This window comes from Jaculus jaculus, chromosome 2, assembly GCF_020740685.1.
Source record: "Jaculus jaculus isolate mJacJac1 chromosome 2, mJacJac1.mat.Y.cur, whole genome shotgun sequence".
In the NCBI taxonomy this organism is placed as follows: Eukaryota; Metazoa; Chordata; class Mammalia; order Rodentia; family Dipodidae; genus Jaculus; species Jaculus jaculus.
Genome location: NC_059103.1, coordinates 97,474,211 through 97,488,709, shown reverse-complemented (window position 1 = coordinate 97,488,709; position 14,499 = coordinate 97,474,211). Strand labels below are relative to the sequence as shown.

Here is a 14,499-nt window from a genome sequence, read left to right as displayed (position 1 = left end):
TGGTCTACCACACCATCCCTGCCATGATAGACTGATACCTCTGAAAATGTGAGCCAAAATAAATCCTCCTTCTTAAAGTCATTTGTATAAGTCCTCCTTCTTTAAGTATTTTGCCCCAGTAATGAGAAAAGTTACTAATGTACGACTTGCATTTGTAAATACAAAAGTGAGAGATTATCTGAATCATTAGAAATTGTACAACAAAACATGAGCAGGATTGAAAATTGAAGTCAACTCAAACAGCAAAACTACGGGAATGGGGAGATAGCTCAGTTGGTAAAGTGCTTGCCTTGTAAGCAGAAGGACCTGAGTTTGATCCCCAGAAACCATGAAATATGCTGATGTGATGGTATGCTCTGGGAAGCAGAGATAGGGAACATTCCTTGGGTTTGTTGGCCACTCTGCCCAAACTGGCAATATAAAGGACAATGAGAGACTATGGCTCAAAAAACTGGATAATGTTCTTGGGGAATGCCACCTGAGGCAGTCCTGTGGCCTCCATGTGCATGTGTACCTGAACATATATGTGCACGTATGTGCATACACACACCCCATATTAAAAATGCTTCTATGAACATGATAACTTTGACAAAAATCACAGGACAAAATTACAAATAATTTTATGAAAATATATATGGAAATAAGAATACTTTTCAAATCACATAAACTTACAAAAATTGATTCATGAGAGTGGATAATAAAATACCTCCCTGACTAAAAGAGAAGAGGTACAGACTATTTTACAAATTTCATTGAAATTATAAGAAACAAGTGCTGGCAACAAAAGGAACAAGAAATATAAATTTTCTTGAAATCAAAGTCTTTCAAGGATCGAAAGGAAAACTAAAGTTTTCTATTATCTATGAATAAAGATATATAAACTTTCAAATGCTATCAAATCCAATATTGTCAGTATTTGTAAAGTTTTTTTTTATTTTTCAATATTTTTTGTTCATTTTTTATTTATTTATTTGAGAGTTACAGACACAGAGAGACAGACAGATAGAGGGAGAGAGAGAGAATGGGCACGCCAGGGCTTCCAGCCACCGTAAACGAACTCCAGACACGTGTGCCCCCTTGTGCATCTGGCTAATGTGGGACCTGGGGAACCGAGCCTCGAACCGGGGTCCTTAGGCTTCACAGGCAAGCGCTTAACCACTAAGCCATCTCTCCAGCCCTGTAAAGTTCTTTTTAAATAGTGAACAAACATTTACCTCAGGAATGCAGGGTTAGTAAATACAAGAAATTTTTATAATGTAATACAGTAGTACTATATTAGAGGAAAAAATGATCCAGTCAAATAGATTAAGCATTTGATAAAGTTCAACAATGAGGAAAAATAATCAGTAGGAAAAGCTCATAGATTCAGTATCTCAATTAAAAACTGCTTATCATAAAACTAACATGCAAATACTGCAGTTACAGAACAGAAAATCAATATAAAAATCAGAATATTACTCTATACTAGTAGAATTTTTGAAACGGAGAAATGCAATGTACAAAAATCATAAAAAATACTTAGGGAATAAATTTAACTAGGGCTCGGGAGATGGCTCAAGTTGGTAAATCCTTTGCTGCATGAGTTTGGGGACTGAGTGTGCATCCCCAGAAACATGGAAAGCTGAACGTAGGAGCATACATCTGTAATCCCAGAGCCCCTACAGTGAGCTGGGAAGTAGAGACAGGAAAATCCCCAGAAGGTCATTCACTGGCTAGCCCTGCTATACACTGCTGTGAGCAACACAGACCTTGTCTCACACCAAGTACAAGGGGAAGACCTGAGCTTGTCCTCTGACCTCTTCATGTGCCATGGCCCATGTGCACCCTCTCTCCAGAGATTAAGAAAAATGCATACATTTAATCAAAGTGGTGAGAGATTTCAACAACAAAAGCTATGTAACATAAATGAAAGAAACTGAAGATGATGTAAAGAAATGGAAAAACATCCTATATTTATGGAATGGAAGAGTCAATATTGTTAAAATACCCTTAGTACTCAAGGCAATCTATAGATGCAAACCAATTCTTATCAAAATATGAATGTCATTCTTCACAAAAGGAGAAAACCCTAAAATATGAAACCACAGAAACTCTTGAAGAAATAAACCATCTTGCTCCAAAAGAACAGGATGCATTATACTACCTGACTTCAAAATGCACTGGGAAGATGGAGTAATTAAGGCCATTGACATAAAGCAGATGCATACAAGCCAAAGGACTAGAATGGACAGTAGGAATACATCCAGATATTTAAGATCAAACAAACCTTTGATAATGGTGCTAAAATACACATGGAAAAAGGACAGTCCTTTCAATAAACAGTGTGGGAAAAGCTGAATGTCTACATAAAGAAAAATGAAGGTACAGCCTTTATGTGAAAATCAATTTGAAATAGGTCACAGATTTAAATGAAGAACTAAGAATCTGAAACTTCTAGAAGTAAACATAGGGGAAACTTTTCATGGCATTGAAATGAGAAGTTATAAAAGACTGAAAAGAGAAGCGTACTGAAACTGTATTTCATGATCTGAAGAATAAAGTTTAACTAGTTTTTGGATTAGTATCCATCAAGAAATAAAATTGATGCAAACTGGAAAAAAGTGAGTATCACCCCAGTGAACTCAGAATGGTTATTATCAAGAGACAAAAGACATGTGACACTTCTAGTTGGAACTGAAGTTACTACATCTATTGTGGAAGGCTCCTGAAAAATTAAAACTAGGGCTGGAGAGATGGCTTAGTGGTTAAGGTACTTGCTGCAAAGCTTAATGACTAGAGTTCAATTCCCCAATACGAATGTACAGCCAGAAGCACAAAATGGTGCATGCATCTGGAGTTCATCTGTAGTGGATGGAAGCCTCAGAGTACCCATTCTCTCTGTCTTGTCTCTCTTCTCTCTATCTCTCTTTGTTTGCAAACAAATAAAATAAAATAGATTAAAAACAGAGCTACTATATGAATCAGAAATTTCACTCCTGGGTATCTAGCCAAAGGAAATTAAATCAGTGTGCTGAAGAGACATCTGCCCTGGCATGTTTATGGCAGGAAGATTCACAGTATCCAAGACATAGAAATAAGCTAAATGAGTACGAGTCATTGAATAAAGAAAATCTTTACCCTCTCTCCTCCCCTATCTCTCATGCACACACACATACATACTGAGATGTTATTAAACCATAAAATAATGAAACCAGGTGAACTGTAGCAAACTGAAAGGAATATACTAAGCAAAGGATTGCATATCTTACTCTTCTTGGAAATCTTAGTTATCTCATAAAAGTTGAGACTACGCCAGGTGTGGTGGCACATGCTTTTAATCTCAGCACTTGGGAGGTAGAGGTAGGAGAATTGTGGTGAGTTTGAGGCCACCTTGAGACTACATATTGAATTCTAGGTCAGCCTGGAGTAGAGCAAGTCCTCTCTTGAAAAAAAAAAAAAGTTGAGACTACAATATTTGTTAAATATGTTGTGCTTTGGATTAGATGTACCCCATAAACACATGTAATCTGAATTCTTGCTGGTAGCAATTTGGTAGGTGGAGCCTTGCTGGAGGAGGTATATGATGTTGTTGGGCGTAGGCTTACTGGGTGCCATAGCTAGCTCCCTGTTGCCAGAGTTTGGCTTACTCTTCTGATTTCCTCCTGTGGTAGCAGAAGTGATGTCCAGCCTCTGCTCATGCCATGATTTCCCTGCCACCAGGAAGCTTCCCCTTGAGACTGTAAGCCAAAATCAAAACTTTCTTCTCATCAGTGCTTTTTGGTGAGCCGCTCAGTGCCAGCAATGAGAAGGTAAGTGGATCAGAACATGGGTAGCAGTGAAGTGGGGTTGTTGCTGCTAGAAATCTGACTGTGGCTTTGGCCTTTTGGAATTGATTTGTGGAAGGAATGTGAAAGGATTTGAGACCTTGGTCTAACAGATGCCTTGCAGTGCTGTAAGCAGAGTTTGCTAGACCATTCTGATCAGAGTTAAAATATACGCAGTAAGAACTGTTGACTGTGAGGTTTGGCTTATAAGGATGTAACTCAACATTTGAAGACTATAAGTTTTTTTTTTTTTTTTTAAAGACTTTCAAAGTTTCAAGCTTCCGAGGTCTTTAGAATAACACTTAGTTGATATAAATGAGGTTTTCCACACTAATATTCAATATATGGCAATAACTTCTGTTGGATTACTAGTGGAATACTATGAAGCCTCCTTGGGAAGACTTTTCTATTTTTGGAAAACTAATATGAATATTTATTTATTAGCATAGGTTATAAATATTTCTCAAAATACTTAATTTTTTTATAATTTCATAAATATTCAGGGAGCAGTTTTGTTTTTTTTCACCCAGACTTTTTCTGCAAGCAAGAGACTATAACTGCAAACTTCCAGGGGTGTTAATAATATGGCTGTGATGAGAAAGTATGAAAACATGGAAGCACTAACAAATTCAGGAAAAAGAAAAATCACAGAAAATGTCAAGTGTTGGGAAATGTATCCAAAATCTTATTTGAAAACCTATTTTAAAAAAATATTCAGTAAAGTGTGAAATGTCATTAGAATATTGCTTTTTACATGTGAAAGTTTATTTTATTAAATTTATCCAGGTATCCCCAAAACAATGGATACATATTTATGAAAGTAACTGAGTAAGTATAGTAATATTAAAATGTTTTGGAGACATGAATTATAACTAAAAGTGTATACTTACCATATTTATAAATTGTGCTTAATTAAAGGCCTATGTTGAAAAACATAATAGCATGATTTCTCAAAAAATGTCATTTTTTGTAATGAACAAAATAAGTTCTTATGGTATTAACAATTCTTATTGTATAAAAATTATATATACAATATATATTTATATGTTACATAACATACATACATACACGTATATACACACACACACACACACACACACACTTGTGCATGTGTGTGTGTAGTAGGTGTCATGGGTGTAGTAGGTGTTATGTGGTGTGTAAGTGTACAGGTGTGGCACCTGTGTATGGAGACCAGAGAAGAACATCTGGTTTACCCCTCCATTGCTCACCCACATGGAGTCTTTTCTCTGATTCTGAAGCTTGCTGTTTTGGGGAGCCTCACTGATTCTTTGGTTTCTGCTCCCTACAGGATGGGGTTATAGTTGAGCTTGACCACACCCAGATATTTACATGGACTTTGGGAAATCAAACTGAGAAGTCTCAGGCCCTCATGCTTGTGCAGGTTAACTGATGAGCTATTTCTTTAACCCTATTTTCATTTTTCAAATTCTTCCTTTGTCTCTGTAATGTCTCTTTATACAAATTGATATACTAACAGAGACTATGATTGCTTAGAAAATAAATCTTGTTACAAGGAGGATTATGTCAAAAAAACAATCTTTCTCACTGTAATAGTCAAGGAGACATAAAGGTTTCCTAAATCATCTGTGTGAGTATAAACATACATTTGGAAATAGCTACATTAAAAGATGTAAATGGAAAAATTAAGAGCAATAATGACAATGGAATATATTTACTTAATGTTTTAGAATGTATAAATTTGTATACACACCAGATCTGTCTTTGGAGGATCAGCAGAGTCAACAGAGAAAAAGGGTGCTGAACTTCTGACTGCATTGTTTTCAGAGGTTGGCTTTGGAGGCTGTGCATGCTGTCTATACGTAGCACTTTTAGGAGTCCAACAAAACAGGTTAATTGACTCTCGCACACACCGTTCAATGTCAATTTCTAGACAGAAAATAAGAAAATAGCAAATGTAGTGAACTTGGATTATATTGTCAATATATAAAACCATCTTTGCTAAATATATTTGTTATGTGCATATGACTAAGATGATAATCAAGTGGAAAAGAACTAGGTGGGGGGGAGAAAACAACATGGACATTAGGATGCTAATGTTTTGAAGGATAAAGGATACTTGACATTACATTCATACATTTAAACATATACATGTTTCATACATGGATTTCATTGGACATTATGTATATACATGAATATAAAGTTTATATATTTTGTATATCACTTAAAAACCATAGAATATATTTCATGTAATATCTGCTCCATTTATTGATAAGGTTTTAACCTTTGCAAAGGAAACAGAGGAGGTGGGGAGGCTGGAATGTGAAAATAGGTAGACAAAGGATTCACATATTGATTTATCACAACTTCTAGTAAAAAAGTCACTGAAAGTTTCACTGCCACTTATTAAATAATAAATATTCAGGGCAAAATTTATCAGAATCTAAGTTTAGGCATTTTTTCCCTCATTTATAATTTCCTGAGTTAAATGCAGTTTCAGGTGAAGAGGTGAAATGCTGTTGTAGTCAGTTTCATGTTACCGAGACAAACATCCAACCAGACACACATTATGGGACGAAGGTTTATTTCAGTTTACACATCCATGGGAATCTTATCAATGGCAGAAGAAGTTTCTTACTTCCATAGATGCATCCCGGGGGGAAACTATACCAAGTAAACACCAGCACCAGCAAAAATGAACCCGCCAGAGCTCAAACTGCTCTCCACACATCTTTTGGCAGAATCAAGATCTGCCCCTAAACACACTTTAGGGCTGGACGTCAAGATCCGCCCTCAGTGACACCTCCTCCAGCTGCTGCTGGAGGCTTAAGCGGAAGTATAAACTTTATCAAAAACACCTGAGGCTATGGGGGACATACATTCACATTCAAACCCCCAAAAATATACTTCATTAAAATGATGTTTTAAAATATATGCTTTCATAGATTTCCTTTATTTTCTCAGCTATGAAATTTAAGCATTTTACGCAAATGCAGTAAGTATATAGGAAGGTCACTGCTACTCTACTGTTCTGATGGGTCAGCAGTCAAGAAGGCCAAAACTTCTGATGAGGAATTAACCATTTCTACCTGGGGAAAGTTGAAAAAAGCAGCAAAGGTTCAAGAAGTTGACTGAGATGAAGGAATTTAGTAATGTATAAACTTTTCCTTTTCTGTACTCCTGAAGCCAGTTACTGATAGATATTTTCATTTCCTCTGCAAAGGTCCAAGTGTATGAGTTCAAAGACAAGGAAATGGACATTAGATTCAGGGAATGGTAGATAAGATGCTAACTTAGTTTGCTTACTTGATGGGAATAAGAAGCACCTCAACTAGTAAAGTACACTTCTTTCTGAGCCTATCTGGGGGAAGCTGGGTCCTTAGAGATATGCCCTGGGGGGTGGTTTTTGACTCCTGCCTCATCCTTTTGCTCTCCTTTGCTTTTCTCATGCTATGACTTTTTTTGTTGTTGTTGTTGTTCAAGGCAGGGTCTCACTCTAGCCCAGTCTGACCTGGAATTCACTATGTAGTCTCAGGTTGGCTTCAAACTCATAGCAGTCCTCCTACCACTGCCTCCTGTATGCTAGGATTAAAGACGTGTGCCATGATGTCTGGTTTGTGCTACAACCTTAACAGTTTTGCCTGCTGTGTGCTCCATGCCATAGATGTTCAGCCTTTCCACACATCCAAAGGTCAAGTAACCATAAGCTGGAAGCTGTGAAACACTGAGCTAAAACAAATCTTTCTTCCTTTTAAGCCATATACCTTGGCATTTTATCACAGTGATAGAAAGGTAGAACACTGTATGAACAATAGGGTTAGAACTATTTGTCATTAGAAGGCACAGAACCTTTGGAGAAGGAGAAATAGCACTGAGCAACTACCATATGACAAGTATCGCCTATTTTTCACTTAATCCACTTTATTCTAACAGACATTCCTGGAGACAGGTATTGTCAATCATCACTCTTGCCATTTCTGTTTAAGCAGTTAAATGGATGGCTGTATTTTCCAACTTATTAAAGGTACCTTCATTATTTCCCAATTAATTTAGATTTGGAATATAATTAGCAGGTCTGAAATGATCAGCTCCTCAATAAAGAATTCCTTTATCTGCTATTACTAGGTCTTGCCAACTTTATAGCAGGTTATTTTCATGGCTACACAGAAGTCAGATTTCAGATTTTATCACCTCATGTTATACCTCTCTTAAAATTCTATAAAGCAGGGTCAAACAAGTTTTCAAAAAATGGATTTATATGAGCAATGGTCAATATAATGAAATATTTTCTAAAACCCCTGATACTCCACAAAGAAAAGAAGATACACACCAACTAGAAAAAAGAAAAACTCTGAAAGTTTCTTTCACTCTCCTTAAAAAGAAATGTGTTTAATTTATTTCAGTCACATTAACTAAAATTCTGTTAGCTAGAAAGAAGGGTGTTAGGAGTAAATTATCATCAGGGTACATTGTGTATATGTATAGAGGTTGCAATAAGAAGCTAAACAAAACCCCAAAACATTGTTAGCTAATGAGAGGAAACTCTCATAGTCCTAAAAGGAAAAGAATTTCAGTTCTTCAATCAGTTTGACATATCTGTCACCCAGCAAGAGTTCATAGCAAAGATGAAGATCAGAGGTATATGTCCTTAAGTTACAGGCAAAAGAAAAATGCCAATTTGTATCCGATTCTACCCCACCCCACCCTATCCCACTATCACTGTAAAGGGTTTACAGTGAGTCTTGACTGTTTGCTGGTCCATCTCCATTTCCCCCCAGAGGTCAGCCCTGGCAGATCACTCACCTGGCACATGCCTGCCCAAACCACTCTATCATAACTAGATATATATTGTAAATCCTACCTTACATGCCTTTTTATATCTTTATTGTGCCTCTCATAGAAGGTTTTACTTAGCAGGAAGAATTTTCTTCCTTCAGAGTTATGAAAGGCTCCAATGTCTTAAGCTAAGAAGTCAGGTGAAATTTGGATTTGAGAAAGCATAAAACACTCAAAATCATAAACAAAAAGTTCTGGATCACACTGGTGGTTGTAAAAACTGAAATATTTTCCTTTTAAAAATGTACTTGATAAAGCTATGTATGCAATTAACTAACTTTTTTCTCTTATGATTAAAGTTTTACAAAATAATATTTCAGTGTTTATAGAAAATAAATCTACAGAACTGTAATAGTAAGCATAGCTGTGTTAAAAGTTGTACTTATGCATAATCTTACTACCAAGAATAAGTACTAATTTCCACAAAGGCTTGTCAGCTTTTGTCTCTACAGAAGTTACTCCATAATTTTTGTCACAAAAAATGTGATCATTGAGAAGGAAGTCAAACCTTGGGGGAAAATATCAGATGTGTCACATTTTAATTCATTAAAATATATTACTTTTTAATTTTGTAATTCATTGTAATCTCTAAACATACATTCATTCCAAACATTAAAATTAATTTTTTCAAGGAAGTTACTCTGTAAGCACTGGTTGGCCTGGGACTCACTATGTGGAACCATCTGACCTTGAACTTACTGTGATCCTTCTGCCTCTGCATTCCTAGTAAGGGGGATTACAGGCTCGTGTCACCACAGCCAGCTCTACATATTCCTTTAATGGCTCAATTTCGTTATAAAATAGCCTCTTTTCACAAAGGGATGTCTCTCCAAACTGTACAAATGTCAGTCTTGTTCTAATTATATTTACAGAATAATCCATTATACTATATTGTTACTACCATATAAGATGCCTTTTAAAAAGTCTATCCTAACCTGCATTCATACAATAGTGAAGGCACTGAGCCAATTTAGAATATATTGGCTTATACTGAACAGTTAATAAATATGTTTGAGAATATGATTGGAGCATTTCCTTCCACACTCTAAACTTCTTGTATCACAGTTAACAATAAATTCTTGTTTTATATTGCTCTTTGTTCAGTATAATAAGCTTAAGTTTGTTTCTTGTGAGGCAAGTAGGGAATAAGTAGCCAGGAAAATTGCTTAATACAGGAAATCACTTTATATTTCCATGCCACAAATATAAAACATAGCTTGCTTAAATTAGAGTTATAGACAGATGTTTTAAATTTAACTTCACTTGTGTCAGAATGGGTTAACTGTCTCAACATATTTAGATATGTCATGTTCCTTGAGGAAAGATCAGCAGTGAGGTGCTTGGCAGAAGCGTTCTTCAGATCACCTATGTGGAGGATGGAAGAACTCTTCTCACTCTGACTTGGCCACTTTGCCACACCTAGTCTTTTCTGTTGCTCAGGGAAGGGCACCTTCACTGAAATATTTAATTGGATAAAATCTGAAGTATGTTTACTTGATGTCAAGGTTTTACTTCGTCTGGTTCATGAAACTGGGGAGGAGTTTTGCTTAGGGGCTCTTGGCACAAATGGGCCAGACGCCTGTGCTGACTGACCTGGTCCTTGCCTGGCACTATTCCACAGAGAATCACTGAACAGTGGTGAGATGGTACTTTCTTCAGTTTACCTTCTTCTTTTTTAAATATTTTATGTATTTATTTATTAGAGAAAGAGAGGGAATTAGAGAGAGAATGGGTGTGACAGGACCTTTAGCCACTGAAAATGAACTCCAGATGCATGCACCACCTTGGGCATCTGGCTTATGTGGGTTCTAGGGAACTGAACCTAGGTCCTTAAGCTTCACAGGCAAGGGCCCTAACTGCTGAGCCACATCACTAGTTACAGTTTACCTTCCTGCTTTCAATAGTTTAGTAAATTGTTAAAGTGTTGATTATTAATTTCAAGTTGGATTGTTGCCTTAGTTGGCAATTACAACAACCAGCTCATTATCTCAGGTGAGTTTAGCTCACTTGACAATATCCATAAAATAAAACAACTGACAAATCCCACTAAAATATAAAAAAGACCAAATACACAGTTTAGGCTGGGCTTGGTGGTACGAGCCTTTAATCCAAGCACTACGAAACAGAGGTAGGAAGATCACTTTGAATTTCAGGCCAACCTAAAACTAAATAGTGAATTCCAGGTCAGCCAGGGCTAAGAAAAAAGAAAAATACACAGGTTAGAAAACAAAAGCCAGAGCTGGAGAAATGGCTTAGCAGTTAAGGCATGTGCATGCAAATGCCCAAGGAGCCCAGTTCAATTCCCCAGTACCCACATAAAGTCAGAGCTGGCACAAGCTTCTGAAGTTCGTGTGCAGTGGCAGGAGGGCTGGTATGCCCATTCTCTCTCTCTCAAATAAATAAACGTTTTCATATACATATGAAAAGAAAAGCTAAAACTTCAGTGACGCTCTTGTATATTGCTGCTGGGTTTTATATTGGATAATACTGGTTACTACTGAAGGAGTGTGGTCTATCAGAAGGTAGAATAAAGTAATTTTCTGGGGTGATAAAGATATCCCATATATTGCATATATACTAATAACTATTAAAATGTATTTAGGCCTACATATTTCACTTACAGATTTAAATACTGAGACAAATAAATGAAAAAAGTATGTTTATGTATTTTCTTTTCCCTTACATATTTTTTTTTGTGTGTGAATGTGTGAAATTTTAGTTGGATTAAAATGAGGGTTGGGGAGATGGCTCCATGAGTAAAGGTGCTTGCTTACAAGCCTGCCCACTCAAGTTCCATCCTCCTTAGTGCTCACAAAAAGCTTGACATTCATCTGTAATCTCAACATGCCTGTGGCAAAGAAAGGAGGAACAAGAGTCTTGAAGCTCATAGTAGCAGTGGTATGAGAGACCCTGACTCCCCCCAAAAAAACTAGGTAGAAGGAGAGGAGAAATACCTTTGACCTTTGTTGTACATTGACTTCCACATGTGGCATGCACACATGCACACTCACCAATCATACACTTACATATACACACACACACATAATAATAGAAAATTAAAAAAGGTAAGCATACTCTAGATACTCATGTGTTGCGATATGAAAACATCTCAATAACAACATCAATAATAAAAGACATCACTGAACAGATGGGGTATAAAGTTGCTTAACAAACTAGCAAAGAGCACATAGATAAAATCATAAAGCATCTTCTACAAGGCAAATCCACAGGGCAGGACTCCATGACTCACTCAGATTGACAGCAACTTTTTAGTCACTTAGTGTCCTCAGAGAATACATAACTACAGTGGACAGATATGACACAGATCCTACATCTTGCAAAGAAAGACTCAGTAATCATGACCAGCACACTGATTCATGTTCAAGGATTGTTTACAAGAAGTATCTCAAACATAAGGACAGAAAAATGTTACTAGAGAAAGAAAAAGTTTGAAAGTCTAAGCTATCAAGATGTTGTCATGCAATTTATTTTGTTAAAAAACCCTAAATTTCTTTACCATATTCTCTCAAAAATAATTTTATTCATTTATTTGAGGGAGGGAGAGGGAGGGAGGGAGGGAGGGGGAGGGAGATAGAGAGAGAGAGAGAGAGAGAGAGAAGGAGGGAGGGAGGGAGGGGGAGGGAGGGAGAGAGAGAGAGAGAGAGAGGAAGAGGGAGGGAGGGAGGGAAAATGGGTGCACCATGGCCTCTTGCCAGAGCAAATGAACTCTAAGTGCATGTGCCACTTTGTAAATTTGGCTTTATGTGGCTACTGGGGACTCAAACTCAGTCAGGATTTGCAAGCAAGTGCCTTTAACTACTGAGCTATCTCTGTGGCCCCCAGATTTTTGAACTTGTCTCTAGACAGTTCTCTTTCCATTACTTAAAACATGACATTTTAGAAGTGTCCAATTCATTTTCCAAACCATAGCCAAAATAATTTTTCTAAAATGATCATAATATCCAACATATTTTCCTCATAACTATATAAAGGTAAGGGTCAAATTCTTCAGCATGTCCCTGCCTGATTCACTACTTTTGTCAACACCATTAGCAGCACTACTACGGCTCATCCAGTCCATGAATACTACCTTTCCCTCCCTTCTAATCCCGTGCTTAGCACACTGCGGACAGCAGGATGGCTATGCAGCTTCACACTCCGTATTATCTTCAGGTCACTTTCTCAGCTTCATCTTCTGGTCATACTGTACATGACTACATTTATCTTACTTATCTTTATGTACTAAGTGCACAGCACAGTGCCTGCCAGGTACTAAGCTTTGATGTCAACTTAAGTGTCTCATGCAGTAGAGAGGATTTTCTGACAGCCAGTTCACACACTTCAGACGCTTTCACAGGCTGAAAATGCCTAAGTGAAGTTCATGAGTTTTCTTACTGGTGAACCTTATTAAAGTAATTCTCCTCTTGCTTTGCATTTTTCTTTTGCAAACAGCGCTTTTTTAAAAATTAGTTTTATTTATTTATTAGAGATAAAGAGTTTGGGAAAGACAGAGAGAGAGAGAGAATGGGCATGCCAGAGCCTCAGCCACTGCAAATGAACTCCAGATGCATGTACCACAATGAGCATCTGGCTTACGTGGAACCTGGAGAATTGAACCTAGGTCCTTAGGCTTCGCAGGCAGGCACCTTAACCACTAAGCCATCTCTCCAGCCCACAAACAGCACTTTTAACAACCCCTATGACTGGCATTCAGTCTGAAAAACATCACTACTGATGCAGGTGACATATCTGCATTATTTGCTTTGGTTGTGTACTGTCCTTCACATACTTAGTTTCTTCAGACAAAACTCTTATTAGCAGGTACAAGAGAAAAAGAGCTAGCTGTCTAGTATTTAGAGCATCACCTTCTCTGTACCAAGGCTGCCTTCCATGGAATCTGTTGTACCTGAGCCTAATTCATCTGAGGAAATTTTACATTTTGACTTATCTTCAAATTATATTTATTTTTTCATTCAAAGATCTTTTAATAGTGCCTTAGCACCTCAATCTAGCAAACACATGAACATCTTTAAGCACATGACTAAAGCTTAACTCTTTCCTAGTACCACAGGGAAACCCAGCCGTGTTTTCCACTTCCAACTTTGTAAAGATACAGCAATTCACCCAAACACTTCCATTAGACTCCAAATTCTAAGAAAAAACAAAAAATATTCTACTAGATTCCAAATCCTATTCATTCCACAGAGCAATTCTGTGAGGAAAGTTGAATTCCCTAGCTGAAAAGATTGGAGAGCTAATCTGCCAGCCAGCCAAGTGACTTACTAGAACAATAGAGTAATACAATATGTAACTAAAACAACTCAAATTAGAAATGTCAATCACAGGTACAATGTACCATTGGATTCCCTTTAAATAACTAGGCCAGGTAGAAACAAATACAAACCAGCAATAAGATTAATTACATTCAAATCCATCCTGTGCATGTGCTATTACTGGTAGTTTTATGTTCACCTTTTATCCCTGCTGCTTAATGCCTACATTGAAGAGACACATACATACAAAATGCAATAAACATTATTACTATCTATGGGTAAAGTGCTTCTCTATTATGAACATAATTGTCTTTATCATTAGCAGGAGCAGGTAGACACCACAATACAAACAGCTGGTGTGGATAATGGTACACAGCATGCATACTGCAGAAAAAAGAACAATGCCTCTGGCTTAGAAGATTTAGCACAAGGGCCATTTCAGCTATTTTCTTTTACTTTTACATTTCGTGATTAACCAGGAACCTTTAATTTATGAAGCAACTAGAACTCTGCTCAAGCTAGATAAGTAGTTTTCATATAACTGGTAAGAACTAAAATGGTTTTAATTATTCAAAGTAATTAAGTGTAATTTTATATAATAAAAGTAA

General features: G+C 36.9%; 1 protein-coding gene across 1 annotated transcript in view; it reads right to left on the bottom strand.

The window, feature by feature from the left end:
* Positions 1-14,499, bottom strand: part of Tbck (TBC1 domain containing kinase) — a 211,079-nt gene that overhangs the window by 57,656 nt on the left and 138,924 nt on the right. The window contains exon 23 of the mRNA XM_004663001.3: positions 5,536-5,711. Within this exon, the coding sequence (XP_004663058.2) occupies positions 5,536-5,711 (176 nt within the window). The remainder of the gene's footprint in view (positions 1-5,535; positions 5,712-14,499) is intronic.